Source organism: Parus major, chromosome 1, assembly GCF_001522545.3.
Source record: "Parus major isolate Abel chromosome 1, Parus_major1.1, whole genome shotgun sequence".
In the NCBI taxonomy this organism is placed as follows: domain Eukaryota; kingdom Metazoa; phylum Chordata; class Aves; order Passeriformes; family Paridae; genus Parus; species Parus major.
This window is the reverse complement of record NC_031768.1, coordinates 66745076-66769413: the sequence shown is the minus strand read 5'-3', so window position 1 is coordinate 66769413 and position 24338 is coordinate 66745076. Positions and strand designations below refer to the sequence as shown.

Sequence of the window (24338 nt, the reverse complement as noted above, 5' to 3'; positions counted from 1 at the left end):
TAGAAAGTAAGATACTTGGTAAAATGAACTGATTGAGATTTACCTCTAAAAGTAAAGTTTAACAGAAATAATTAATATATAGAGCATGGGTTCTAAGATGAAGTTGTTTTATGTTTGACATTTGTCAGTTTGTCATGTGCCCCCTTTCTTCTTTAGCTGATTCTTACTCTTCCCTGAGACTCAGTTTGCATGTCTTCTGAACTTTACAGAACCTTCCAGTGTACCTGTTCTCTGTAAGACAGCATTCATTTTGGGACTGATGGCCTGCTAGGCACTAGTTTTTAAAGGAGGGGTTCTTCAGATGAGTTTTTGAATGGGGACTGAATGCTCCTGGGTGGTTGGAGACCACTAGATGTGTCCTTTGTGTCTTTTGGTTTAAGTTCAGCTAAAGAGTCTAGACTGTGTGCTCTGTTAAGGATCTGAAGTGTGAATAAGACAGTGACCCTTCTGATCATCCTTAACTCTTCAAAATCAGTTTCAAACCAAATTAAAACATGAATGTAGCTCTATCTCTGAACAGTGTGTTTGCTGTGCTTTTTTGCCAAGAGTTGGTGATGCCACATGTAATCTAGTTCTTGATTTTACCTAGATCCACAGTAAGTGCTCAGCTTAATCATTAAGACTGGATTTTGTGGTTATAGTGTTAGGGAAAAAAACCCTATTCTTATCTTTTGTCTGTGTATTATTCTTGGGATACTTAGGGGAAATGGTAATTTTGAAAATGTTATAGAAAAGCCTTATAGATTATTTCAAGGATAGGTTTTCAAGATTAACAGTAAGGCTCTCTTGTATTTATTAAGGCAACTTTATACCTTTTGGAATTTATTTGATTTACACCTAGGTTGTTAGATGACACAGCTACAGTTGAGGGTGTGAGGAGTGTTTCCAGTGATACTTATTTGTAAATATTTTGATTTAATATAGTCATATTAATATAGTTGTAGCTGTGAATTTCCAGCTGTTAATTTTCTGACTGTAAAAAAAAAAAAAAAAAAAAAATTTAAAAATATTCCTTCCTGTGTGTTTCCATTCTGTTCATAATTGACTATTTCTTCCTTGTAACCTGCTTCAATTTACTTCTTGTGAGACTTTTTGTGAAGGAGTCTTCTGGTGGTGAAAGTTGATAGAGTAAACAGGAGGAACTTGGTTTATTAGTTTTTGCAAGAGATGTTACCTGTGTCAGTATCTTGATGACTGAGAAATGCACAAACGATACAGAGTGAAGATATAATAATACTCTTTAAAGTAATATATATAATATAAAAATATATATAATAATACACTTTGAAGGAAAGATGTAGTTGCCTACTGCTGTTTTCCCCTTCTTTTGAAACTCCATGTAATATGAAGTAAAACTTAAATTTGTTGTACTGCTGAATAATCTCTTGACTTCTGCAGCTAGACAGTTGCAGCTGTGTTTGTTGAGTGCTTTTCTTTCAAAATGAAAAACATTTGTTTCCTTAGGAAAAGGTTACTTTCTCAACCCTTTAAAGAAGCATGAAGTATTTTAAAATTACTCCGTGACATTTTCCATGATGTTTTTGTAGATGATCTTCTTTTGGACAAAGAAATAATATCTCTCATTGCTGCATATTTTATAGTGACTAAGTAGTACAAGTAACTTTAAAAGGTAATTATTTTATTTTGAAGGTTTAATTGCAGTTGATAGAATAACTAACACATCTTTCTTTCCAGGATATATTTATGTTCATAACAAGGCAACTTAAAGGTTTGGAAGATACAAAAAGCCCCCAGTTTAATCGATACTTTTATTTGCTTGAGGTAAGCTTCATAACTTATTTCATAATAACTGTTAAACATGATCTTTCAATTTAATCTTGTATTAACTACTCCTTTTGTTTTTTCCCATTCCAACACAGAACATTGCTTGGGTCAAGTCCTATAACATATGCTTTGAATTAGAAGACAGCAATGAGATTTTTACACAGCTGTATAGAACACTGTTTTCAGTAATAAAGTAAGTATTTTCACCTCAAATTACAGTATATTATTGCATGATTGAGGTCAGCAACTTCTAACATAGCTGTTCAGTGTGACTTGTAGCATTAATGACTGCAGTTTTGTAATTTAGTTTAACTAAAGGTAGCAGAACTGTCAGTTTTTTCTGTTTTAATGAAACAAGACACACAGCACATCATCTTTTTTTCATAAGAAATTTAGCTTTGGTTGTCATTCACTGCATTTATTTTATTCTGTTCTTGAAATTGAATGGTGTAATATGCAATTCTAAGGAATTTGGAGGATTATTGCTGTAAAAACATGAGTCAGAAAGTAGTGGACACTGGAAGGTATTGCTGGAGGTAGAGGTTTGCCCTTTGCTCAAACCAGGTCAGCTTTGAGCAGATTGCCCAGAGCTGTAGCCAGTTAGGTTTTGGGCATCTCCAAGGATGGAGAGGCTGTGCCCTTGTTGGGCAACCTTCTAGTGCTCAATCACCCTTTTATTTAAAATCTCTTACATCTGAATGGTGTGTCTTGTATTTCACCCTGTGCCCATTGCCTCTCATTCTGTGACTGGACACCACGGAGCCTGTGGTGTCAAGCCAGTCCTGCCCTGTCCTCTCTACTCCAAACATCAGTTATTTAACTTAATGATAAGTTCTTTCCTAAGCCATCTCTTTTCAAGGCTAAAAAAAAAGATGTCAGCTCTCTCAGCCCCTCCTTCCGTGGGAGCAGCTCACAGCCCTTAATGATCTTCATGAACATTTACTGGACTGAGTCCAGGATGTGTGTGTCCCTTTTGTGCTGGGAAGCCCAGAACTGGACATGGCACTCCAGAGGAAGTCTTCCCAGTGCTGGGTAGAGCAGAGGGGTGTTCTGATACAATCTTTTCATGGTAGGCACAGATACAGTCTTACTGCAGTAGTGAATGAGGAGAGCATGAAATTTAAGAATGATGGTATATGCAATCAGGGCATTGAAGTATTTTGATTTCTAAGAAAACTTGAGATTTGCTGATTTTATTCCTTGTTGTTTGGCATTACCACAGGGAATACTCAGAACTGAAGTTGTACTTTATGTAGATATTACACTAAGAATTCTTGTTTTTATTTCAGCAATGGTCATAACCAAAAAGTACACATGCACATGGTTGATCTAATGAGCTCTATCATTTGTGAGGGAGATACTGTGTCACAGGAACTTTTGGATACAGTGTTAGTTAATCTAGTACCAGCACATAAGGTAAGATTTAGTGGCTTATATTTTGTTTTGTTCTATTGTTTTTTTTTGTAATCATGATTTCTTGAATGTATATGTTCAGATATGTAGATCTAATTGAGAGAATGGCTGTAGCAAATGTCTCTGTATTATCTGGATTTCTTTTAGCAAACAAGTAATTTTAATAGACAGAAAATTCAGTCAAGTTTCATTGCTCTGATATACTTGCCATAAGCAAAATATCAGTGGTCATAGTAATTTAAAAGGTTGAATGTCATATGAATTTAAACACAGGGGTTTTTTTTATCCCATCAATGCTGGTAGAGTGGAATAGAGAAGTTACATATATCCCTTGGAAAGTCTTTAATTCATGTAATGCAGTATCAACAGTTCAAACTAAGGTGCTGCCCTGAGTGGGAGGGAAAAGGTTGTTATGACTGCTGATTTGTAATTGGCTCTGTTGTATTTCAGAAGTGTTGGCTTGTTGTTATAGGTATGTTTCTGATGCAGCCGTAGAATTAAAACTGTGCACAGAAATGATGGTTCCAGAAAAGCCCAAGGAATGGCTGTCTTACCTTAATGAATACTGACATTTAAAAAAAAAAAAAAAGTCTCCTATAGATGAACTAAAAGAAAAACTTCAGAAATGTGCACATGTTGTGATACTTAAATGTTTAAAAAGCTTGGAAGTCTAACTCCTTAGTTCAGGAATCTGTGTCCTACTGAAATCTCATGAGCTACTCACTTGTAAGTTGTGAATGACAAAAGAAGACTGAGGAATTATGTAGGAAATGTAGGAAATCTTTAGCTGTATTTTCAACACTTCTAATAGTTTTGTTTTTTTTCCTTAAATAATATTCAGGAAAGTGCTAATTATTTTAGTTTCTGAAAAGTGTAATGTTAAAGGCTTATTAACAGAGAGATGCTATGGAATGCCTACTAGTGTGCCTTTACTACTAGCCATTAATTTCTGTAAATAAATAGCACATCAATTATTTTCTATTGACAGTGAAAGACTAAATGTTTAGTTTAGGTCAGTAATATTTTTTTCACCACTGGAAGTTTTTTAGCTGTGTCCTTCAAGGAATCTAATACTTGTATGCCAGGACTAGACTGAAATTTGTGTGGTTAAAATCCGGATTAAGAAGTAAAGCCTTGGAATACAAAAAACAAAAGCAAGGATATGCAAAATACTTCAGTTTGTGGTTTCTCAGATAAGAATCTATTGTTTCATTGTGTCATCTGTGTTCAAGTTGATCTCACTGTACTATTTTTATGTTTCATGTTTAATAAACTGACTTTGAGTTGAGGAATTTGTATCCTGTTAGCATTAAAACAGTTCTGTTTCATAGTGGATTTAAAATCACTTACTGAATATTTGAATAAGGGTAAATATATTTGGGGGTTTGCATTTTCTGCTGCTTTTCTTTTAATCAAAGTCTCTGTGGATAGGATGCTCATTTACAGCCTGCTTTCTAACTGAAATAGTTGCATAATGTCAGAGAGTGTTTACCTTTTATTTTTTTCTATACTAATGGGAAGGAGTTTCTACTATTTTTCTGTTTCATCTCAAAATCTTCATGTAATGAATTTTTATTTCAAATTATTTAGAATTTGGGTCCTCTAACTACTTTCTGTGGCTATTGTTGTGAAGTTAAAAAAGTGTAATAAATTCACAATTGAGAATTTTTCCACTCTTCCATTGAGAACAAAACCAGAAGGAGATAAAGGATAAGGTTCTCCATAAAGAAGAACGGTGTCTTGGCTGACCATACTGTTCAGCTGTGGGGGCTGTGGAAAAGGGAAATTGAATAATCAGACTGGTCACCAAAAATGGCATAAAGGCAGGCATTGGTGTAATGGTCTGTAGGGAATCCCCAGATTTCCCAGGGACCAAAAAATATTTTTAATGAAGTGGAAGGGGATAGATCTGCTATTAACTCAAGTTGGAAAATGATCAGATTGAGAGATTGTTGAAGACAATTATATCTGTACAAAGTAACACAGGCAAGTGGTGTATTTTTAATATGCCCCAAGAGGAGGGTTATGGATGAGAGGGAACATGTAGTGGCCTTGTGAACTGGATGGCTGCATCACAGAAAGAAGTTGTGTTGTTAAAACAAGACTGAGCTCCTCAAATCTCAGTCTGTATGATTTATCTAATCTGTGGTCTGTAAGTATGTGTTGGGAACAGAAGGTTCATCCAGTGGCTGAAATTCAACATTAGACAGATTGATGCAGAAATTATGTGAATATTTTTAAGAGATGTAATAATTAGTTGAGCAGTTTACAAAAGGTTAATTCAATACTGTTACCCCATAAACCAAGACAGTATTTTTCCAAAGATGAGAAATAGATATGGTCCATTATCCTGGGTAGTAAGTGTAAAAAGCAACAGTGCTCGCAGGATGGTTCAAGAACTTGGGCATAAGGAACATATACCGAGCACATGATGTATATTATCAAATGTCTGTATACCATCATCAGTGGTCACTGAAGTAGTGACAGCTCTAAACTACTCTATCTCCCTTGAATTTGTCATCCATCCCATTTGGATTGGATCCCATTTAGGATAAAAGCCATACTAATGTAAACCTGAGTGAAAGCAGCTGACACCAATATCAGAAAAGAGGCACACTGGAGTGTGCACAGGCTTGCTTGACTAGTACAGCTGTCAGGTAAGCCAATAAAATTGCAAGCTTAACTTGTCTGACCATGTGCTTAACTCTTAATTTTGATGCCAAATAATTTTTTTTTCCCTTTGTAGTTTTTCCTCTATCAACTCAACCAAAATTGATCTCATAGGATTATATTATGAGGGAATGAATTTAAATGACCTAAACTCAGATAAGACCTAGAAGCAAAGGAAGACATAGTTAGTATGAAAAGGCAAGAAAAATGAATAGCTTTCCTTTCCCCTTTAATGATCTTTTTGTATTACAAACATTTTATGGCAGACCTGCAATCAGTTTTGTGTTTGTGCAGTGTGTTAAAAGGCAAACTGTACCTGATTTCCTTGGGTGTTTGCCAGTGTTCCATTTTCAGCCTCAGGTCTGCTACAGGAGATCCCACATCACACATCCCACGTGCTTTACATGCCTATGTTTTAGAAAAAGTGATATTGAAAATTAAATTCTTAACTGTCTCTACTAGTAATTTGCTTAATTTTTAGTGTTATCTAGCTTGGCAACACTTCAGCTGAGCTTTTTCTTTGTCAGACATCCTTAAGAATCTGTTTACCTTCCCCAGGAGAGCAAGAGAATCTCCTGAAACTGTTCTGTCAGGTGCTCTTGGATACTAATTTGACTGCTGTGCCATTGATAATAAGAAGAAAACTGAAGAAGCTTTTCAAATTCCAAGAAAATAATATGTGACAATATATGCTTTTCTGGAATATTTGCACTAGATACAGACTTAACATTTGATTTTCCTCCCAAAGCTACAAAATAAAGGCTGGATTGATGCTAGCTTAGTCATCTTCTGTAAATAAAATTTTAGTGACATGCATTTGTTTTCTGTTGCCTTTTTACATTTTGTTTTAAGGGATGGGTAAAATTTTTTTCACTCTCTTATTTTTTTATCTATGGTAAATTAGTTATTGAGAGGTAACTGGAAATAAAAGGAATTGAGAAAAAATTAAGTGAGTATGAGTTTCCATCACTTCCAAACCCATTGTACAAGAACAAATGATTTAGGCTCTGTGGCATACTCTGCTGAGAAATATTGTCTGTTTAAGCACAAAAATGTGTTTTCCATGCTGTCAGAGAGCTTACCATTGCATCTTCTTTTGAAAAGTAGAAGTTTGTTATTCTAGAGAAAAACAGGTATGAAAAATGAGTTGGCAAAACTGTTAATGTCTTCCCAAAGTATAAAAAGCTTGAAATACCATCAACAAATGCTGAAAAATCACGGTAGAAATTGAGACAAAGGAGAGTACTTGTGATTGACCAAGATAGCCTCTATTCAGATATTATTGCTGGAGGTCTCCCAAAGTTTTAAAAAAATGCAAATGTTCTCCACTGTTTATTAACATTCTTTTCTGAAACAAAGCTGGAAGTTTTCAGGGGAAAAGTCTGGTTCAGATGTTAAATGTAACCTCAGTTTTCTTGCAGATTTGTGTTGCGCCTTCTCAGAGGCGGTTCTTTGATGTTTTCTTATCAATCAATATTTATTTTTCCAAAGATGAAAACTAGATATGGTCAAGATGTAGTAATTGCTAATGATTATTTTAAACAATATTGCTAACTGATGCAACCCTGTTGTTTCTACCCCGTTCAGCGCTCTAAAAACGTATGCCTACTGGATGCCTACATGCTCCTAAAGGCATCCTGATTAAGCTAATTGTCCACATCATGAGGGCTTTCTTAAATCATTAAATGATCTTGGAATGCACATCAATTTTATTTCCAAGCATATGGAAAGATTGTAAAGATGATAATGGTAGAAAAGCTTATCTAAAAACAGAGAAGAAATTTGTTAAATTAGATGTTATCCTTTTAAAATTTCTCCTTCAGGAGAAGAAATTTTAGGGTATTTTTGTGACTGTTGACTTAGTCAGAAGGTTTGGTTCTGTAAAAGATCTTTGAATCTTGTAAAAGATCTTTGAATCTATTTGGTAAAGGCTGGGCTGCTCCTGTTTGTGTTTCACCTAAGGTAGTGCCACTTTTGCTTGTTTCGGCTTTTATCCTGAAGCTGGAAAATGAGGAGAAAACTCTTGTGTGCTTTTAAGACTTCTTTGATATTGTTTTTTTCAGAAACTGGGGCTTCTGGACTTTTGAGGGTCATGAGTATTGGCACTACTAAATTAACTGCATGAGGTGTGAGAAAAATACCTAACTTTCCTTAGTTGCTTGTGCTGTAGATTATTTTTCCTCTTTAGAGCTTTTTTTAGATAGATATTTGCATTACACTTCCTTTTTACTCAGGGTTGCAAATAGCCACTTCTAGCATTTATCTTGGGGTACATTAAGCTTTGAAGTGAACTGCTGTGCAAAAGGTACAAGCTGAAACTAATGTGAATCAGAACAGATCTGCCTGTTGAAACTCTTCTGTACTAGGTCTACTGTTTAGACTTGTTTTATACTAAATCAGATCTTTCTCATGATCCAGAGTTCCCTCTTACCCAGGTGCAAGTCGTTTTCTTTGTTTTGCTAGAGGTGAACTGTGAAGTCAAGAAGGATCAGAACAAGAATTGCAATTGGCATACTTTCCTTGTTATAATTATTTGTGCCTTTTATTTCCTGAACCATTACGATTCTGAGTAACAGAAAACAAATGATTCCTGTGGAAATACCTCTTTTCTTTTCTTTTTTTGTGACCATAAAGAACAATCCAGCATGCAGTGTTTTCTCTTTTCTGGGACATGGAACAACTGTACAGTTTTGTAATAAGATGAAAGCATTTTATATATTAAAGCGTCTTTCCAGAATTGGAATTTTTAGTCACCTTCTATACTGGCTTTGAATAAAACAGACACTTCAAACATGAGTCTGTAGTGTTTCAAGTTCAGACACCTCACTTAATTCTATCAAGTAGCCAAATCAGAGACTTCTTTGTTTCATATTATCAGAAAATGTTAATCTTTTCCCACTGCTGTTTAGAAGCCTATAGTTCTGTAGGGTTTTTAAAATTTCAGACAATACTCTCTGTAGCTTTGCAAATCCTGTCTTTTGTTCAGACAACTCTAAAGAATCAAGCATACCCAGGTAAAGAAATAGCCTGGGTGTGGCAAGTCATCTTATGTTTGCTTTTCATTGTGCTAAAAGAAGTTATCTTCCTTTTATAGTGAGTAATATTTTTAAAAAACCACAAACTGCCCCCCAATAAAAATTGCATATATTATATATAGGTGTGTATATATATATATGTATGTATGTATAATTCTATCATTTTGTAGAGGTTTTTAGCTATTAAAATACTACACATTCTTATGTATTGAAGACTTTTTTCTTCATTCTTCTGTGTATTAATCAGCTCTGCAGTGGCTATCACAAGGGCTGAGTTGCATTTTCTTCGAAAATTTTTGAAAAGGAATTGTGATACAAAAATTGGAGAAAGGATGTAGTAACTAGAGGATGGAGAATGTGTGCAGGGAAAGGGAGAAAAATGGTAGAGCAATAACCCAATTAGACAAATGAAAGGATAGGGATGTTGAAGAGGGGGTATGTTTTTTAAATTTTTTGTATTTGTTTAGTTTATATTTTCCTATAAACTGAAATTCTAGGGCTTTTTTTCTTTTCTGTCTCTGACAGCAGGCTGAGTATCTTTGCATGGTGTGATGGAGAGGCTGTGGTGGTGACTCACAGGTGGCTGCTTGATGCAAGGGAGAATTGCATTTTCTGTCCTCCAGTTCAGTCTCTTCTGTGATGACTGTAAATGCCTCTGTGTTGCTTTGTATCACTTTCCAGGAAAACGGATAAGGAGGAGCAGTAAAATGCAGGCACTGAGTTAAATGAGCGTTAGTTTTAGATGTGCAACTGAAAAGTAAGCCCTCATCTGCCAGGAGGTTTTTGAAATTTTTCTCAGTCATACCAGTGGACACTACAAAGCTTTGTTTGAATAGCTTTGTTTTTACTATATTCACTTCATTACTGAAAATATGAGAAGAACAGGCTATTTCTTTAATGCATTTATCAGTACATGATGGCTTTAAATTCTTAGGTTTGTTTTAAAGTAAATGAATATGCTTATAACTCTTCTGGGTTTTTGTTTATTTGTTTTTTCCCCAGAATTTAAACAAGCAAGCTTATGATTTGGCAAAGGCTTTGCTGAAGAGGACGGCACAAGCAATTGAACCATACATTACTAATGTAAGTGAGGACTGCAAACAAACATGGAAATCAATACTTTCTCTAACTGAACTGTCTTATAAAAAGTATGAATGAAAAAATGAAAAGGGCTGAAAAATAACTTTTTCCAGGTTTTCAGTTTTCTTTGAGAGAATGATTTTATTAATGAAGCCCTGCATAACCTGTCCTTTTGACTCAAGTTCTTTACCTTATAGAAACTATTAAGTACTTAATACTTGGGATTTTGAAAATGCAGTGGATAATTTGCTTTCTCTACTGTCTTGGAAGACCTTGTGAGTCAATCCTTAGAGTGACTGAAAGATCAAATGTATTTATATATATTTTCTGATAAAAATATATCAACACATTGTTTCTGCAGCAAAATTTGTCTTTTAGTGAGGAGATAAGACTATTTATTATTAAATTCTGCTCTGCCTTCGATTCTCTTGGGTATAAATCTATTTATTTAGAGCCAAGAGAATTCAAGATAGAGCAGAATTTTAGTGCTGTTATCACAGCAGTAGAAGAGGAAGCAATCTTAAGAAATGGTAGTAAAGAAGAAAACTGAGTGGATTGAGGATTGTAGCAGAGTTGAATGCAGACGTAACAGACACTGTAATAGAATAGGCATGAGGGGAAGTAAAGATCAGAGGGGAGTATGCTTGAACTTGAGTTGCAAAATAGAAAAAAAACCCCCAAAACTCTTAACTTTTAGGCAGTTGGGGATTTAGCAGGTCTTTCAGCATCTATGCAAAACCTCAGGAGCTTGGAAACAATAGAAAATCTTCAATACTTTATATTACTTTCAGACTCGTAACACTTAGAAAGTGGGTACTTACTAAGATTTTTAAAAACTCAGACCTGCTGTTTGGGAAGGTGTTGCTGCATGGGAATGTGTTTTTAATGTTCATCTGTACGGTTAGATTACAAAGTGAGCTTTCAGGAAGTCTGCACAATAAAAATCTTTGTTATGGAGTCTTCTTTTCTTTGTTTCTCACATGGGAAAAGTATTTTGCAGTTTTGAAAATTTTCTTTCAGATGCATTAAAAACACAGAATGAGTTAGTTTCCTAGCCAATGTTATATACATTCAGGCAACTCTGTATCCAGAAAAGCAAAACATTTCTTCAAGAAAGTCCTTTACTTAATATAAGATGCACTCTATTATATATATTCCTCTTTAGTTGCTTCTTACCCATCAGAGAGGACATAGTTGAAAATAGAGTGGCAATATTTTCTTTAATGAGAAGTATGAAGTTTCCCTCAAATATGTCAAGTTTACCAAGAAGGAATATTTGCTTTACAGTTGCATTATGCCGTTTCTAAATACAGATGCTGGAACAATCATTTATCAGTTCCTATGCTTTTACTTTCAACTCCTTAACCTGTAAGCTGTGTAGTGTAGTAATTAGCCAGTTGTTTCAGCCTTGCTTTAAATGTCATAATACAACTGAAATGATGGTTTTCAGTTGCGGAATAACTCTGAATATAGTCCTATTATAAAAAGATATGATGCACTGAAACTCCTTTAAAGTTGTGTTTCTTAAATTATTTTTAGGCCTGCTGAGGTAAACATCATGTTTAATGTGTTTTCCTTTATGTATAATATTTGATACCAGAAAATTGTATTTTAAGACTTCTGCTATGGAATTCTGATCTGTGTGTGCCACCTTCCTTCCTTTTCCTTTTAGTAGAGAAATTAATGTTGTAAAATTAAAAGTCATTTAATGTTTTAGGATTTAGCATAGGATTTAGAAGAGTGCATGTATATTCATTCATATTGTTGATGTGTAATCTGTTTTGTTTTCCAGTTCTTCAATCAAGTCCTCATGCTTGGTAAAACATCAATTAGTGACCTGTCAGAGCATGTGTTTGATTTGATTCTGGAGTTATACAATATTGACAGTCACCTCTTGCTTTCTGTTCTGCCACAGCTCGAATTCAAACTTAAGGTAAGCACTTTCTACCCTTTCTATATATTTGAAACACGTATGCTTTGACCATTACTGTTTTTTGTTTTTTTTAATGACAAGTTCTTCAAATTATCTGGCAAATAAAACTAATAACTAAATGTAAAAATTATCTTCTCTGCATTGTTTAAAGGAAAACCCATAGAACCCCTCAAAAATGTAATTTAACTTCAAGTGTATTAACCTATGGTGCAGGTGTGTATATATTTCGGATTTGGTTGGTAGATGATTTTGGCTTGTATATTTCAGGCAATAACTCACATTTTTGGATGACTTGAGAATTTGACCTGTTTTATTTCTGGGTTTACTTATTTATTGTGGAAGACCTAATATTTTGAATATATATAGTAATAACTTTGTCCCAGATGTAGTTCTGTGAGAGATGTAACCAGACAACTGGAATGCATCAGTATGTCTTGTAGCAATTGCTGCAGTGACTTATGATTTTCAGGCTTGTTTCATATGTCTGAAGGATAGTTGGTGCTAGATCTCTATTTTAATGGGTATTTTTCTTCTTGACTTCCTTTTCAAAATGTTTCCATCACTTGGACAAATGGAATAAAACAGTTGGTTTAATTCTGCACTATTTTTATTCTGTCTATCATTCCACAGGGTTTCTGTGAGGAATGTGATTAGATTAATATTACTCCTTTTGTATGTGATCTGTTACTAAACTTGAGGGCTGATGTGCAATGGGCCACTTGTAAGTTTGAATGTATTTTTATTACAGAGGACAGATTTTATGTTTGTAGCACCTTTGGCCTCTTATTGTATTATTTATTATCACAGTGGTTTGTTCATGCCTATCACTTTTCTCTGTTGTTGCTAGGCAGGCATGCTACACTTGTTGGATGAGGGGTTTCTTAAATGCTTTTATCATTCTGTTCACATTTGCAAGAGAAATAGGGTTCAATCTACTGCTTGCTGTCTGTGTCTCCAAAGCAGACCTTTTTTCGGCCTTTAATTCCTGTTCCTACAGATGGCAAGCAATTATCATTCTCACTCCAATAAAAATACTACTTCTGCATCTGAAGGTGTTATTCAGCATATTTGATCTTACCTGCTGCCATAATAGTATATGATTGCAGTGTCTTTCCCATCTTGAAGTCCACTAAAATCTGCAGGTTCTTAAATGATTGTCCTACTCCTTCATCGACTCATATTTCATGATTTTCAATACTGATTTAATTTTTTAATCGTATTTTATTGGAATCAGTCTAGTAACCAATGTCAACTTTTTTTTTTTGGTTGGTCAAGGTTTTTTTGGGGGGGAATTTGGTTTGGTTTGGTTTTTTTTTTTGTGGGTTGTTTTGTTGTGTTGGATTTTTGTAGGTGTTTTTTGGTTTTTTTTTGTTCCCTCTTTCCCCATGCTGGAAAAATTTCTGGTCTCTGTCTTCAGCTGGCTGATTTCAGTCCTAACCATTTCCATGTTTTCTTTCTACGTCTTCATTTACAACACATTTTTTTCATGTTTACATTTCTGTTCTTTGTTTAGTGTGCTCCTTTCAGATGAAGTACAAGTATTTTGTTGCTTTCTGTCTCCTTCATCCTTAGTGTAGTTTTCTCACTGTGGTCTGAACCGTTAAGGGTAAGTGGTTCATACTTGATGTCTGCAAGATCCAGTTTAACAATGTTTTCAGGAGATCTGTAGGTTTTGATAATTAAATTCTTACCACTCTTATTCCTCCATGTCTTCTTGAACTCAGTTTAGTTTGTACTATTCCAAAAGCACTGTAATCATCTGGTTACTCCAGTTAGGTTATAAGAAAAAATAATATATGCCGGTTTTTTCCCATTGGCTGTCAAATGACCTGTCTTTTAAAGAAGAAAAAAGCACCTCTATTTGGAATGGGGTCCATGTAGTTTAAATGTTGAGATGCTGGAGCTGGTTTCCCAGAGAACTTGCAGGTGCTTCATCTCTGGAACTGTTTAAGGCCACGTTGAGTGGGGCTTTGAGCAGCCTGGTCTAGTGGAAGGTGTTCCTGCCCGTGGCAGGGTGGTAGAAGGATGTCCTTAAAAGTCCTTCCTAACCAAAATAATTTTATGGCTCTAAAGGAGTTGGGGGGGTTTTTAAGATCTTTCAGTGATGAGGGGAGTATTTTGAAGATAAGTGTTCTAAAATATTATTGAAATATAGTCAACCTGTGTTTTTTCTCGATCAACACAAGTTCATTCTACATGAAGACCTGCCAGTGATGATTAAATACGTTCACTCCAACAATAGCTTTAGTTACTGTAAACAGCAGCAGCTAGTGTCAACATTTTTAAATTCAGTTCCAGGTAATAGCTTATTAGTGTGTTGAGAAGAGAGTGTGATTTCAGTGAAACTCAGGGTGATTATGGTTGAAGACAGCCCATTTTTTATTGCTTTGAGTTAAAAGAAACTGGACAACAATAACCCTGTTAAGGTTCATGAAGCCATGGGTCAGGTGGATGGTAAAGGAAAAAAATATGCGTGACAATCCATACGGAGAACTGGGAAAGGGGACTTGTCTTTTTTGATAAAGGTCAATTAAAATTAATGATACAATAGCCAAGAGCTTCAATGAGCCCTGCATATAATTCAGAGGTTCAGTTAGTCTTTTCTGGATTTGTACTGTATCTCTGTATGCCCAGTTAAGGAGCCTTGTGCTTCTGAGCTTGCTTACCATGAACTGCTAAGTATTTAAATAAAAGTTTGTCAAGTTTATTTAGATCAAATACATAGTTTCACAGGAACATCTAGTTTTTGTTCTACGAAATTGTCTGATATGGCTCTTGAATACAGAGTTGTGACAATGGAAGGTAAATACTAGAGACAAATACTCCAGTAGTGCTTAAGAGGTATGGGACAGTTAGTGTTTTCCAAGATCTCATATTGCTACTTTGCTGCTTAGGAGATTTGTACCATTCCTTAGCAGATGCTCATGTAATCATAGAATACCAGATTGAAAGGGACCTCAAGGATCATTTGGGTAAAATTTTTCTTGGCAAAAGCACAGTCTAGACAAAATGGCCCAACACTCTGTCTAGCTGGATCTTAAAATGTCCTGTGTTGGGGAATCTACCATCTCCCTAAGGAGATTATTCCAATGGCTGATTGATCTCATGGTGAAAAACTTTCCTCTTGTGTCCAGTGTTGAAGGAAAGCTGTGATTGTCTGAACAACTGAGTTGTGGAGATGTGCCAGAATGATCTCATCTTGCATGCATTGGACACATGGAAGGGGACATATTAGCTGTGCTTTACAAAGACAAATTGAATAATTTTCTTTGTATTTTTGAAAATATGCATTTCTTTTTAGTTGGCTTCCAAGGCGGTAAGTCAAAACAAATTTTAGCCAGAAGAAGTACACTCACAGTAGACCTACCTGAGAAAGACATCAAGTGTTCTGGCTCACTTGAAAGCTGTGTGCAAGCTTGGTTTCAGGTGTAAAATTGGCAAGTTCAGCATGAATTTGAAGGGATTCCTTCTGGCATTGTCAGTATTACCTATATTGCATATTCTGTACATGAAACAGACTTTCTGTGTAATATCTTATTTCTTTGCTTCTAAACATTTAGCCTCAAGAAAAGGAGTCTCAAGGGAGATCCTATCACTCACTCTACAACAGCCTGAAAGGAGGTTGTAGCAAAGTGGTGGGATCAGTCTCTTCTCCCAGGTAATAAGTGACAGGACCAGAGAAAATGGCCTCGAGTTGCACCATGGAAAGCTTAGATTTGGTATTAGGAAAAATTTCTTCACTTAAAGACTTGTCAAGAATTGGAACAGGCTTCTTAGGGAAGTGGTGGAATCACCATCTCTGGAAATTTTGAGAACGGAAGTGGAATAGTTTCTTTGTAAACAGAATGATGCTTGATTAATTGTTGGGCTCAAACACCTTAAAGATTTTATTTTTCCAGCCTTTATGACTCTCTGATCCTATGGTTTTGTGGTGTGCTTTGAAAATGAAGTGATGGTGATTTTCCCCTAACCACCAGGTGAGCTTCACTGAGCCATCTCCACTGCTTTTCAGTTGATTGGGCTGCCTTGTTCCCAGTCTCTGCGGCTGATGGGAGTTTGGGGATGTAAATAAACATCTTCGAGTTTGACTCATTACCTGACAGGATCCAAATCTCTTGCTCTCTATCTCCATAATTTTTTTGGTGCTCTTTCTGGCAGGAAGCCTTCTAGTTTATCTTCATGGGTTTAGGACTGTGGACTGCCTCTTTGGATGGGGGTGAAATCCAAGGGCTTGCTCATCAGAGACCAAATCAATTTTTGACCATGAGGGGTCAAATGAGGCAGAGGGGTTAAAAACTCTCAGTATGAAACTTGGGGAAAAAGTTTAGGTGCCTCAGTAATACTGTTGAACCTACTCACTATTTGGGATGTAAACGATGTGGCCACCTAGTGTTCAAAGCACCTTGCCATTTTGGTACAATAGTGAAAGCACAAGTAAAGGCTTTCTCCCTGTGCCGCTCCTTCTCCCCCCAGGTAGGCTGAGTAGGGCAGCAGGTTGAAAGGGGACACGTGCTCAGCAATATAAGGTATGGGCAAGGAGGAGGAAAGGATTAATTTATGTTCATGCCGTTTGTCTTCCCAAGTGAGCCCTATGTGAGTTGAGACCCTGTTTTCCAGGAACTGCCAGGACATCTCTCTGCCTATGGCAGGTAGTGAGTGAATTCCTCTTTTTGCTGTGCTTGCACACATAGGTTTTTCTTTACATATTGAACTCTTGTTCTCTTGATCTGTGGGCCTTTTAACCTTCCTTCTCTTCCCTTCCTCTCTCTCTTGGAGAAGAGAGTGAGAGAGGGACTGGGTGAGTGTTTTGCTTTTGACTGGGGTGAACCTGTCCCACCTCTATAGATTGATGTAAAGAAAAAGCTCCTGTGCTCTCAGGTGGCAGAACTCTGTTGTAAAGCTCTGTGAGAGCTGTGTGAAATCGTGGTTGCATTTTACTAGTAATTTGTTTTTTTGTCTGATTATGGAAAGGAGTCTGGGGAATTAACAGGAGAATGAATACTATATTAATTTCACTTAACCTCTTCTGTGAGGGTCAGTCATTTGTGCCTGATCTTGGCACTTTAAGATGGTGTGTTTATTGAGATCTAGTGCTAACACAGAAGCGTTATGGATTTGGGAAAGAGCTAAGAATTTATTATTGTATAGGTCAGCTTGTAGAAGAAACAAAGGAAATAAAGGAACTTGTTTTCAAATTTTGTACTTGAATTTTGGAACTCCATGTTACACAAAGCAAATAACATTTAAATGTTCAGGAGAATGGAAAGCTCATGAATAGATTCTTTTGAAAATAATTGTCATGGGGTTTAGGCTTTTATCTTATTGTTTTACTAAAACAATATGATATAATAAATAAAATTAATAAAAAGTTGACTTCTTATTTTAGAGCTACCTTTCTTTCTGGGTATGGTAATTAAAATTTTCAAAAGTTTCAGGTTATGTGTCTACTTCTTATTCCCAAATCTCCCCAGAACCTGAGTGCTGCCTATTCTTTTGGACTCTATAGTGGTAACAATCTGACTGGCTTCAGCTGCTGTTACTGACAGACTCAAATGTTTAGGCCAAAGAGAAGCTGCCTGTGTGCTGGGACCATGTATAGGGAACTGAAAATATCCATGTTCAATGTCAATTTATATTGATGATGATGGAACACTATTAGATTGCTGGATTTACTTAAGAGATGAAGGATGTGACTCGTCAAGTACAGAGTTTCTCACACAATGGAGAAATACTAAGATTTTTTCAGAGTTTGGGGCCCTTATTTTTCACCCTGAAAAAGAGTGAGAGTGAGCGAATGTCATGGAGTTACTTTACCTTTAAGAAAAGTTGAGGTTTCTGGGAACTGCCTGGAGTCTTTTCTCCTGACCAATTTTCGGTCATTGCTGAGAATTGACAGCAGTTTAGGCCATTGAAAAGTGGGATCAACTTGTGAACCCTACCTTAAAGTGTAAAACCATAGCTCTCTTGGCTCTCTTTGTTTCCTGGCTGTGAAGAGCGCGGAGCTCCGGCCTCCCGTTCCCTGCCCAGGCCATGCGGCCGGGCGGGGACAGGGCTGGGCCTGCCGCGTCTCCCGGCCGGGAGATGCGGGCCCTGCGGGGGGTTTTCCCCGGGCTCGGGCCCTGTCCGGGCCGATCTCTGGCTCGGCTGCAGGGTTTTTGCTGTAACTAAATTCACTAGAAACTGCTGAGTGAAGAAAGAGAGAGACTCTGGGCCTGCAGCGGGCTGGGGCAGCGATTACACTCTCCAGAGCAGCCATGAGGAACTCTCCATCGCAGACGGCTCCAGTTCCTGCACCGGCCGAGGCCACAGAACTACCTACAACAGCCTGGGCAAGATTTTAACTCTTGCATTACCCAGATGAGACCTGTGGATTAATCTTTTATCCAAAAGAAAAAAAAGGAGAGTGATCAACATGAAAAGAGACTTTATAAACTACCAGTGACAGGAAAGAAAAGAAGCTTCAGAAAGGTAGAGAATTAAGAAGATGCTTTAATTTAGCTGAAATATCTTTCTGTTAAAACTATGGAGATGGACAATGAAGTCCTGAAAAGAACTCCTTTAATTCATGATAAGTATGTAGGGAGGAATAAAGTGTTCAAAGTGTAAACTTGACTAATTATGGTATAGTGAAGTGCTGGGAGATTTGAAGCCTTGAGAGGCAATGAGAAAACTGTTGTCTAATGAAGATCACAGAAACAGATGAAGACGACTTTTTTTGCCTTTGAATACTCATCCTTAAAAATGCTATCCCTAGACTCATGACCCACACACATCTCAGAGTGATGTGAAAATGGAAGGGGTGGGCTCTGATAACAGCAGCTCTGGGCAGCTGATATCAGGGCAATGGAAAACTATAACAAAAATAGTTTTCTTGTGAGAAATTCCTTAAATTAACAGGAAGAAATTTCTGTTTCTCTACAAAGACTGGTGAAAAGACTGTAGCAAGAATTGGGACTGTTTTAACCACCTAAGTTCCAAAGTTTTTGTCTCTGTTGTTGTGTGAACAAAAGAATAGTGGGTAGATAGGGGATGAAAAGGTTTTTTCTGGAAGTTTTTTCTGGTGTTATTATTATTGTAGTTTGTCAATAAACTTTGTTTATTCCTTTTAAGTTTTATGCCTGTTTTGCTCTTGTTCTAATCCATATCTCACAGCAAGAAATAAGTAATTTTTCTTAGTTATTGGTTTTAAACCACGACAGCGAAAAAGAGTGGAGATTAAAGTAGAATAAAAACGAGAGACTGTTGCAGCAATCTATTCATTCAATAAGAAGTACAGGTGTATTTTTTTACCCTTTGGAGTGCATATAACCTTGGAGTGTGTTTCAAGGAAGCCAACATCAGGGCACAAAATTTAGAAGGGACCAAATAATTATGTACCAAGGTCCATAACCCACAAGTATTTGTTGTTTCTACAACAGGACCAGAAACACAAGTGGGTTGTCTTATAATTGGGTTAGTGGCTGATACAGCAAAAGCTTCTTCTGCAGCTAATTAATTAAGGATATTTTAGGGTTTTGCTTTTTTGTGGGTTTGTTTTGTTTTTTGTTTGGTTTTTTCCGTCTATATTTCTGGCTGTATAATTAAGCAGTTGAATGTTCAGTGTGCTCCCAGCTCTTCCACCTGGCTCCTTCCTTCTACCTTCTAGAGTGTCTTGCTCTGAGTCTGTGCTGGTTACCTAAAAAAATTCAGAGATGCTTAATATTTTAATGTTTTATCTGTTTGAGCAAGAGTGGATAGGATGTAAGTCATGGAGGCTGGACTAATGTAGGCCTTAAAAAAAAAATTAGAAATTCTTAACCATGGCCCACACAATAAGAATTTGTAGTGTAATGGGCTGAAACTCATTAAGAAAAAAACTATAATTTAGTCCAGATTAAGAGGAGGTGGTTGTAGAATGCTTTCAGTAATGTCTGTGTGACTGTTAATTGGAAAAAAATTAGTCAAATTCAAAAAAAGCATATTAATGGATTTGCCATAAATGCTTTGAATACTTAATACTGAAGTGTATTCAAAAGAATTAGTCTTTTGTAATGTAGTAATATATCACTGTTAGAAATTACTGCATCCTTCACTTCTCTTGCTCTGTTACTTGAAGGATTTTACAAATGCTTTTACTGTTCTTAGGGTTCTGAATTAAAAAGACATGCTGGCGAATGTTTCAACCCTTTTATGGTATTGAGTCAGGAGAAATAGTTTGTCTCTAAAACGGTGGTGTCGTATAAAAGAATTCTGACAGCTATACTGTGCTCTTATTTCTTGTTCATGTTCAGAAGGTGATGCTGAACTAATAAGAATCCAAAGATCCTAGAAAAAAGGCAGTATTTTACACAGTTCTTACTTTTTACCAGAAAAAACCCTGGGAATAATAAGGGATTAAGAATATCTAATTAATATAAATTAATTTTATTTACCCCTTTTCAAGGAATTGTTGCAGCCAATTGAGTTTTACTCCCTTTAATGAACAAAGGGAAAAAATTTGGTGAACAGCAAGTGTATGAAGGTTCATATGCTGTGTGTTGTATTAAAGAATGTAATGCAAAACAATGATAAAACAAGGCCTTCTCCAGTATATTTCCACTACCATTGTTAGTGCTCATTTTAAATATAAAAAGAAGACGTTCTGTTGTACCTCAGCAGTTTTGAAATACAGGTACAAATACAGGACCACATTCTGTGGATCTCAGGTCTTGGGTACTTAATCTGATGTTCTCTAGAAACTTGTATTCTGGAAATCGTTATTTTTAACTAATGTTTTAAATTAAGCATTGTTCTATAGAACCGTGAACTTTTATGTGAAGACAAGCATAGACTGTAAGTTTTGTTTTTTGTCTGAATTTTTACAGGCACCTATCAGATTTTGTAACAATCAGTAAACTGTAAATAAGTATTAAACAGATGTATTTTTTGGATTTGTTCACAATATTTTGTCTCTATTGTTTTTCATTTTCACAGTCTTTATTATTTTGTCTTCTCAAAAAAATAATGAAGAGTTTTTGTCTTGACATAGACATTTGTATATAAGAGAATTCTATTGAACTGTATCATGATATTTCTAGAAATCTGTAAGGTGTATTGGTGTAAAAACTGTACAAAACAGAACTCTGGTTTTTTTTGGGTTAGTTTTCCTTTTAAATTAAAAAAAAAAAAAAAAAAAAAATCTGTTCATTTTCCAGAGCAATGACAATGAAGAACGTCTGCAGGTTGTAAAGCTTCTAGCAAAAATGTTTGGGGCGAAAGATTCAGAGTTGGCGTCTCAGAACAAACCACTTTGGCAGTGCTACCTGGGGAGGTATATTCTAGTGTATTATTATTCCCTGTCTAGGGAGGAAAAACATTCAGTGAAGTCAAATGCAGTTGGTTTCGGTTCTTTTTGTTGAAGTGACATGGCTAAGTGTGAATTCCCTCCTGCTGCTTTATCTGAGATCTGGCAGAAAATGCTAAAGCAGTTTTACACATATCTTCCACATCTGTCATTCTGCAGAATGAAAGTTTACAAATCATGTCTTTAATGTTCATTTGTTTTCAACTAGCTTTATTGCTATTGTCAAGAAAAATTAATACTTTATTTTAATTTCTTCAAAAGTGAAACTATTCAATGATGGATTAATTTTAAAACAGTATCAAATGACATTTTTAGTATTTGGTGATACTAGAACTGCTCTTCAGGCTTTTATGTACAGTCTTTGTGCATGACTTTCAATTTTTCTTAATGATAGGAGTGCCTTAAAAGAAGTATGTAGTATTTACAATGCTGCAAACATACCTAGTTTTTTGGTTTTTTGAAATATTCTGCCACTTTGAGATAGAAAATACAGCTGTAGCTTGTAGTCAGGAGAAACTCCAGTTTGTCTACTATAAAGAAAATACTTTTGATTTGTTGAAAGAAGATAAATTCTAAAAGTTACTACAAATGCCATAGTTCATAATGTTGCATCAATCATCAAAAGCAGAGTCCTCAAAGAAATGCTACTTTTAAGAATATAAGTAATTTAATTGAAGCAAGGTATTTTGCTTGAAAGTATATAGCTATTTAAAGCATGAAGTGTCATCAAAAAATACCACATCTGATTGGGCCCAAGGGAAAATGCTTCATTGTGTTACAGTGTGATTATGTGCAGTTTGTTCACTGTAACTGTTTTCTACTACTTATGAATCACATATATACATATACTACTTCTAAAAATTTTCACACAGTTATAATAGCTCTGTTATTGAAGGAAGCATTCATAAAAATCTCTTGATTTTGAAAATATACCTGGCTTTTACTAAAACAGGTATTCCTTAAAATCCATTTATCTGATAAATAAATATTTCAACAACAAGTGTTCTAAAATAACATTTTTAATTTGTTTTACACTAAGGATTTTGAGGCTAGCTTGAGAATGCATTTAATTTTGGAAGAGTTGTCTGTAACTAATTGCATTAACAGTTTTGTTATAAAATGACTCATATAAAAATTAAAAATGATAAAATACTAGATTTTAAGAATCAAATCTAGTTCTGCCTTCCAAAAGGAAATCATATTAAATGATCTATCTCAGAAAAAATTTCTATTAGACTGCATGTGCATTTGTTTGTTCTCTGTCATGAAGTATAAGGAGGGGATGAACGTCCCAGTTTTATAAAATTTTGAGTTTCTGATACATGGCTCATGGTTAATTATGTATAGCATTATAGAAGAGGAATTAAAATATATCACACATCTTTCTCATAGGTTTTTGTCTTCCTGGGAGTTTTTAATGTGTAGTAGGAGAAGATAATTCTTTTCATGTTCATAACATGAATCAACAAATGAGTATGAGAATTTTTTTTTAAGCTAAAGACAGTCTGCTTAATACTGTGAAACTGGAGATGCTGTATGCATGTAACCATGCATGGGAAGCACAAAATACATTTTCAGAAATATTTGGTATTGTGTAGAAATTAACAGATTGCTTTGGCAGAAGTGGAATTTTTGTTGTAACGCATTATCTTGTTTCTAACTAGGTTTAATGATATCCACGTACCTATTCGCCTTGAGTGTGTCAAATTTGCAAGTCACTGCCTTATGAACCATCCCGACCTGGCAAAGGACTTAACAGGTATCAGTTTTATTATAACATTAGAATACCATTTTTAGTCTCGTGAAAGAGTCAAGAAGATCAGTTGTAATCCTAAGTAATGCTGTCAGATATTGTGGAGGACCTAATTGATGGTGGAGTTTGAAGTCAAAGTCCTTGCCTTCAGTGTTGCTTCTCAGGCTGAGGGGATGGCGCAAAGAATGCCTCAGCTAGAGAGATCTCTCTTCCTCTTGTATAGTAGTTGCATTCCCAACTGCTGCTGAAATTAAGCACCGTGGGATCAGATAAAGACAGCCTGCCTAACCTGATGGTCCTGGCATTTACTAATTGGGGTTCATAGGGGAGACCTATGTTCCACAGAGCTGAAATGTTTAAGTCTTACTCAGCCACTGTCTAAATCATGTTAACAGTCCTTATAACTGACCACCTTCACAGTTCTACCTCCTTCATATCAAACAGAGTCTGTAATTCAGGAGCTCTATAGGAAGAAAGCAAGTGGCATCAATGGAATCATTTAGTATTTGCTGCTCCCCATGTCTTAATAAAAAATTAATTAATGAGAATTGGTTGGTTTGCTTTTTAGACTTTATTGTCTCCATATCATTAAACTCCTACTTGTAGTTTTTTTTAGGCAATATGTTTGCCTCGCTGGTCTAAGGAGGGAGTTAGAAGGACTGTAAAGTGCATGGGATTGCTGTCCTGCTTGCTGAGTATTTGTCAAATTGGACACAAATAGAGACTGGAGCCTGTGACTACAGGCTGGAGTCACCATGTAGTTACAGTGGTATCCAGAGATTAGCTCAGGTGTTTGGAGCATGGAACCACCACAGTTGTAGGTTTGATCCCCATATGGGCCATTCACTTAAGGGTTGGTCTTGATGACCCTTGTGGGTCCCTTTCCAACTCAGAATAATTTTTGATTCTAAATTGTTAAGCCAGCTTAAAAACCCCAAAATGTTCTGGGTCTTTCCTTAATGGAGTGGTAAGAATATTTTCAGTTTTGATTATCAGAATTGTATTTTAAATTTATCTTTTTTTAACATTGCAGAAAGACTTTGTGCCCCCTCTAATGGTATCCTCTGGGAAATGTAATTTTGCTTGCCCCTCCTCTCTCTCCCTTCAGTGCTTATCAAAGTCAAATTGCTAAAAAATTTCTGTGGTTCACTGGTATTGGAGATGAGAATTCTTTTGTGTAATGACAGTATTTTTCATTTGTTTTAGTTTATGTTCCTGTGAAAAAATTGGGTTTTTTTAAAAAGGCTTATTTGGATTTAAAATTTCATAGCCTCTGTAACTGCAAAGCATTATTTTGAAATATTCTCTTTTGACACTTGGGCTGATTATCAGTAATGTTAATGGCCA

General features: G+C 35.8%; 1 protein-coding gene across 5 annotated transcripts in view; it reads left to right on the top strand.

Moving 5' to 3' along the window:
- Nucleotides 1-24338, top strand: part of PDS5B (PDS5 cohesin associated factor B) — a 109072-nt gene that overhangs the window by 28316 nt on the left and 56418 nt on the right. For all 5 annotated transcript variants that reach the window (XM_015623111.2, XM_015623101.3, XM_015623076.2 and 2 more), the window contains exons 4-10: nucleotides 1696-1782; nucleotides 1881-1978; nucleotides 3075-3201; nucleotides 9906-9986; nucleotides 11776-11916; nucleotides 21090-21205; nucleotides 22903-22997. In XM_015623111.2, coding sequence (XP_015478597.1) covers nucleotides 1696-1782; nucleotides 1881-1978; nucleotides 3075-3201; nucleotides 9906-9986; nucleotides 11776-11916; nucleotides 21090-21205; nucleotides 22903-22997 — 745 coding nt within the window. The remainder of the gene's footprint in view (nucleotides 1-1695; nucleotides 1783-1880; nucleotides 1979-3074; nucleotides 3202-9905; nucleotides 9987-11775; nucleotides 11917-21089; nucleotides 21206-22902; nucleotides 22998-24338) is intronic.